Source organism: Mandrillus leucophaeus, unplaced genomic scaffold (assembly GCF_000951045.1).
Source record: "Mandrillus leucophaeus isolate KB7577 unplaced genomic scaffold, Mleu.le_1.0 Scaffold510, whole genome shotgun sequence".
Classification (NCBI taxonomy): Eukaryota; Metazoa; Chordata; class Mammalia; order Primates; family Cercopithecidae; genus Mandrillus; species Mandrillus leucophaeus.
This window is the reverse complement of record NW_012105476.1, coordinates 937,670-943,884: the sequence shown is the minus strand read 5'-3', so window position 1 is coordinate 943,884 and position 6,215 is coordinate 937,670. Positions and strand designations below refer to the sequence as shown.

At 56.6% G+C, this 6,215-nt stretch overlaps 1 protein-coding gene across 1 annotated transcript in view; it reads left to right on the top strand.

Moving 5' to 3' along the window:
- Positions 1 to 6,215, top strand: part of LOC105551235 (putative ciliary rootlet coiled-coil protein-like 3 protein) — a 99,316-nt gene that overhangs the window by 4,544 nt on the left and 88,557 nt on the right. Inside the window, 4 exon segments of the mRNA XM_011996401.1 lie at positions 7 to 171; positions 3,681 to 3,847; positions 5,179 to 5,298; positions 5,300 to 5,384. Coding sequence (XP_011851791.1) covers positions 7 to 171; positions 3,681 to 3,847; positions 5,179 to 5,298; positions 5,300 to 5,384 — 537 coding nt within the window.

Sequence of the window (6,215 nt, the reverse complement as noted above, 5' to 3'; positions counted from 1 at the left end):
GAAACTCATCTGGAGGCTACACAGGCCCCAGTGAGGTCAGCTCTGCCCGCCCTCCCGACACCTGTTATTTTCGCTGTAGTGATTGAGATCTTGATGCCATTACCCCAGAGTGAGCAGGCAGCAGGCGGGCGCCACATGCCCAGATCAGCTGTCCAGATGGGTGGCAGAACCGTAGGGATCCTCCACCCTCTAGCTACAGCCTGGAAGAACACGGGGCCTGGAGAAGGCTGTGACTTGAGGATGCAGGAGCCTGCCCCGTGACTAGGGGTGGTGGCTATGGACAGACGGTGAACATGCCTCCAGGCCGGGAGGAGCCCCTCTGACATCCTCTTCCTCCGGCCCCAGCTGCTCTCCCCTCCTCTGGAAGCCCCCCAGCAACCTCTGCACAGCACCCCAGAATGCCCCCCACCCCAGAATGCCCCCCGCCCCAGAGCTGGAACTGGACTTAACGGGGCAGGCTTGGAAACTCTCAGCCTCTGTCTCTGGGGTGAGCAAGTCGGACATGTGGAGTGCAAAGCCTCCAGAAATTACACATGAATTGGGGGGTATCTGTGACTGCTTCTAGGGGTGGGGGGTGTGCCCTTCCTCGGAATCTCCTGCATCCAGACCCACAGCTGATGGAGAAGCACGGTGCACAGATTCCCGGACGAGGAACCCAGCACAGGAAGCCCAGTTCCCTCAGAGCTGGGGGCTCCTCAGACTCCGTTTCTCTGGGCTTGAGTTTTGATTCATGCTACTTTTCTAGGAAATTGTCCATTACATCTAAATTTTCAAGTTTATTGGCAAAAGTTGTTCACAATATCTTCTCCTGTCTTTCGGATGTCTGCAGGATCTGTGGGGTAACCAGGTGACCCTCTTTGCTGGGGGGTCTTGAGACAGGGCTTTCCCAGGACTCCAGACAGCCTTGGGTCCGGAACCCACGTCCTGGGCACAGCGGGGAGGAAGTGGCTGTCCTGAAGTGGCATCTCCTTTCTCGTTTCTGATGCTAGCCGCGTGCTGACCCTCCTCATAGCATTCTTAGCTTGTGTTTCACTAACCTACATATCCGTTCTTCCTTTGCTTTCAGTTTATCTGGGTTTGTTCTTCATCTAACCTCTGGAAATACGTGCTTGACTCATTGATTGCAGCCTTTTTAAAAATTTCTTTTCTCTGGCCGGGCGCAGTGGCTCACACCTGTAATCCCAGCACTTTGGGAGGCCAAGGCGGGCGGATTGCTTGAGGTCAGGAGTTTGAGACCAGCCTGGCCAACATGGTGAAACTCCATCTCTACTGAAAATAGCCGGGCGTGGAGGCGGGCACCTGTCATCCCAGCTACTCAAGAGGCTGAGGCGGGAGAATCGCTTAAACCCAGGAGGTGGAGGTGGCAGTGAGCCAAGATTGTGCCACTGTACTCCAGCCTGGGAGACAGAGCGAGACTCTGTCTCAAAAAAATAAAATAAAATAAAATTTTTTTAAATAAAAATAAATTTTTTTTCTTTAAATTGTGGGAAAGTATACGTAACATGAAACTGACCATTTTAACCATTTTTAGGAACAATTCTGCAGCACTAAGCACATCCGCAGTGTTGAGCAACCATCACCACCATCCACGTCCAGAACTTTTTTTGAGACAGAGTCTTGTGTTTATCGCCCAGGCTGGAGTGCAATGGTGCGATCTCGGCTCGCTGCAACCTCCGCCCTCCCATCTTCAAGCAATTCTCATGCCCTTAGCCTCTCCAGTAGCTGGGACTACAGGCACACACCACCATGCCCAGTTATTTTTTGCATTTTCAGTGGAGACAAGGTTTCACCATGGTAGCCAGGAGGGTCTCGAACTCCTGACCTCAAGCAATGTGCCCGCCTCGACTTCCCGAAGTGCTGGAATTACAGGTGTAAGCCACCACATGCAGCCCCAGAATTTTCATCTTCCCAAACTGAGGCTCTGTCCCTGTTCAACATTCATGCCCCATTCCCCACTCTCTCGGCCCCCGCCATCCTACTCTCTGGCTCTATGAACTTGATGACTCTGGGAGCCTCGTCTAAGTGGATCAGATGGTATTTGTCCCTTCGTGGTTGGTTTATTTCACTGAGCATGACACCCTCGAGGTCCACCCATGTTGTAGCAGGTGCCAGCATTTCCTTCCTTTTTAAGGCTGAGTAATGTTCTGCTCATGAAGGGACCACACTGTGTTTATTCGTTCATCTCTGAATGGATGCCTGGATGGCTTCCGCCCGTTGGCCGTTGTGAAAATGCTTCCTGTGAACCTCGGGGTACAAATATGTCTTCGAGCCTCCACTTTTAATTCTTTCGGGCAGATGCCCAGAAGTGGATGGCTGGATCGCACAGAGAGTCTACATTTAATTTTGTGGGGATCCATCACGCTGTCTTCCACAGTAACCACACCGTCTTACCTTCCTGCTTCTTTTCCTCTCTCATGTACGCACTTCCCTCCAAGCAAGGTTTATCTGTCCAAACTGTTGTTACTCACACCACTTTTCACACCAAATGTGTGGGTTTCTCCTGACACCAGCCAATTCTCCAGCTGTCTGGACACCAGCTAGCCGTCCTACAGTTCAATCCAGTTTGGACCCTAACCATCCAGAGCTGGCACAGACCCACAGTTTAAGGACTCGGTCCCATAAAGCTGCCCCACCTCAGATGCCAATCACAAGTCCTAGGCCTCCTGTATTCTGTCTGACCGGCTATGAATTAGGGGTTCTTACAACTCCCTGCTCAACTTGATAATTTGCTGGAACAGCTCACCTCTGGAAGTGACTTTCCCATTTGATTACCAGTTAATTATAAAGGACACAACTCAGGACCAGCCAGAGGGAGAGGTGCCCGGGTCAAGGTATAGGGGGCAGGGACGGAGCCTCCAGGCCCCTGGGTACACCAACCACCCACAGCACTGCCTTGTATTCAGCAACCCAGCCTGCCCAGCCCTGTGGTTTGGGGTTTTTATGAAACCTTCATTAAGTAGGCAAAATTCATTTAATCATTGGCCGTTGGTTCATTTGGCCATTGGTTCATGATTAAATGGTTCATTCATTTAATCATTGGCTCCAGAGACAGCTCCTCTCCCCTCCCCAGATGTCGGGGTGTGGGGCCGAAAGCACCAATGCTCTAATCGTGCCCTGGTCTTTCTGGTAACCAGCCCCTACTCTGTGGCTATCCAGGGCCCTGGCCATCAGCCATGTCCTAGGCCAACAAAAGACATGCTTATCACTCAGGAGACCCCACGGGCCAAGTCTAGAGTCCCCACCACAGGATAGGAGCGGTGGATGGTTTCCAAGTGGCCAGGCCACAGTGCCCATCACCGAGCCCCACACTGTCACAAGCAAGCCAGAGGCAGACGCTCAGCCCATCTCCAAATCTCCCAGGACACATCCAGGTCTTGTCAGGCATAGCCAGGGCCGCTGTGCTAATGACACGGGTCCATCCTCCCGCTCAGGAACCCCTACCAGCCCCGTGGTCCAAGGATCGCGTCCCACAATCCTCTACACAACATTCGAGGCCCTCGCAGTCTGGCTCCAGGTTCCTCCCCACCCCATTCACCCCCATCCCCACTGGCCCTCTCCCAGGCCCTGCGCGGCTCCCTGGAGACACACCCCCTCCACCTTTGCTTCCACAGCTCCCTCCACGTGGACACAGTGCCCAGGTTCACTAGCTGGTAGGTTCTGTCTTATCCCACCTCCCCCAGGAAGCCTGCGTGGGCACCAGGGACACAGGGACAAAAAGGAAAGACAGTGTCCTTGCCCTCCTCGAGTTCCTTGTTCTGAGTCATTTTGCTGTTACTGGTTCGGACCTCAGGCAGCTCCCGCTGAGCTCTTAGTCTTCTGAGCAGTGCACTGCACGGAGCCTGTCTGTGTGCCAGGCATTGTGTTGGGGGCATAGAAGGGAATGAGAAGTTGTCTCTCCCCATCCACAGTCCCTGCCTCAATGCCTGGAGGGGGTCCTTCCTGCAGGGGTAGCCTAGATTTATCATCACCTGAAGAGCAAACTGACACCCACAGAGGCATGTTCCCGCTCCTGGGTGATGCCCAGGCCCAGAGTGTGCTCCACAAACACGGAGACTTAAACTGAGCAGTTGCTGAAACACAGCATTTTGGAGGCCAGGTGTTATCCCAGGCACAGAGAAGCTCTTTTTCCTAAGGAAATGGAGCCTGGCAGGAGGCCACCCGGCCCAAGGCCCTCTCTGCGGCGGGCCAGGCTGCGGAAGGACGGCAAGCAGACATCCGGTGGCTGGACTTGGCCGGAGGCCCTGTCCTCAGATGTGTTCTTCAAGCTGTGCCTGCTCCTGGCAAGGCCAGACTACCCCGCCTGGGGCTGCTGGGAGGGCCATGGAGGGACCGGGAGGGAAAGGCAGCAGCCACAGCATGGCTGGGCTCAGAGACAGGAGGAAAGAGGCTGCTGCCCGGCCCAGAAGCTGCGTGGTTCCCTGCCCTTTGCCCAGGCTGGGGAGCGGGCACACAGGGGAGGAGACCTGCAGCAGAGCCAAGTCCAGACGCCGCCACTGGGAAGGCTCATCAGTGACCACCCTTGTGCGCGAGTGGGGGGCCCAAGGCCAGAGTCCCAGTCCTAACGCTGCTGCTCAGCAGGTGCCCTTGAGCAAGTCTCAGAGGTGCCAAGCCTCACCCTCCTCACCCATTAAGGCGGAGGCCAGAAGCCTCCAATGCAGGTCAGGACAATGGACGTGAAAACGTTTGCAAGTGGAGAGCGCGGAGAACCCTGCAGGCTGATGCTGGCACGCGCCTTCACTCTCGTGGACACACATCTTTCATTTTCCACTGAGCACTGGTCCTCGATGCTGTCCAAACCCCCAGGCCCAGCCTCCCTTCTACAAGAGCAGGACCTGGCAGCCCCCTGCAGCGCTCCTCGCGGCCACACGGGGGCACTGTTGGAGCTTGGGGAAGGCACCCTCCACCCTCTGGCTGGGAGCTGCCTCCATCTCAACCCTCACTCGGGGGTCCACCCTCCACCCCCTCAATGAGGGTGACCCAGGCTGACCGAGGTGCCTGCTGGTGGGTGGGCGGGGGTTCCAGTGGACATGCTCCCCCTCCCTGCCTCGGTCCTGCCCCCAGCTCAGGCAACTGTCCAGGCAGGATGGGACAACAGGGGTGCTGAGGTTGCTGAGGGCTGGTGGGGCCAGTGCCCCTTGGGTCTGAGCTTCAGCAGGCCCCTGACCGTCCCTGCTTCAGGTGGCTTTGACGAGGGTTTGGGGATTTCCCTCCGGGGCTTCTGACCCCTGACAGCATCTCCAAGGTCATGCCTCAGGTACAGGGATGAGAATCAGTGCAAGAGTGTGGCCTCCAGATAAACAAGACTTGGGTTGTTCGGTGCAGGCCTAGAGTCCCTGCACCCTCCCTGCAGGTAGAAGCCTTTTGTAGGCAGCACAGGCTGGCAGGTGCATTCTGGCTCCACCCCACCCCAGTGGAGAGCTGGTGTCGTGTCCCTGGCCTCAGTTTCCCCATCTGCAGCATAGAGTATGATAAAGCGACCTCCCGGCCCCCCATTCCGGGATCTTGGCCAAGACCGCGGAATGGGGAAGGGGTGTAGAGGAGAGGCCCTGGCAGCGGCCCTGAAACCCCCGGTCCCCAGCAAGTGCCAAAGTGCAGGTGGAGCCCTGGATCCACAGGAGGGTTCTGGATCCATCAGAGGGTGGAGGTCATTTGCCTCCAGGCAAGATTCCAGCATTTCCCAGGAGCTGGTGGCCAGTTGGGGGCAGGCAGCCGAGGCCACACGTGGTCCATTCACTGCACCGTCACAGAGCCCCAGCCCCCGGCCCTGGGACCCAGGAGGGCCTGGATTGCCAATGCTCCCATTTCACAGATGGGGACATGAGGTGGGGGGTAACACACCCACGGTCTCTGTTTATTGGTGGCATAGCAAGGAACCCAGTCCAGCTCTCTTAGAGGGGAGCCCTGCTCTGACCCTGGGGAGGCACAGATATGGGGAGCCCACATTTCCCCCAAGGTTCGGCTGTCCCTCTCCACACAACCAAATGAGGTGGTGCAGTGGTGAGGACCCGCTGGCTCTCCCTGCTGGGCCACCCCCTTCAGGGCCAGGATCGGGTTGAGCAGGCCAGCTGCCCCTAGGGTGGCTCCACGCAGTGGCTGTGACCTCCCTGGGGTCTTTAATGCAGGTTGAGCTGAAGAGGGTGCTGGGGGCAGGAGGAAGATACACCGGGCTCAACTGTGAGTCTGGAACCTTAAGGGAAAGTGACCTCCAGCCCTGG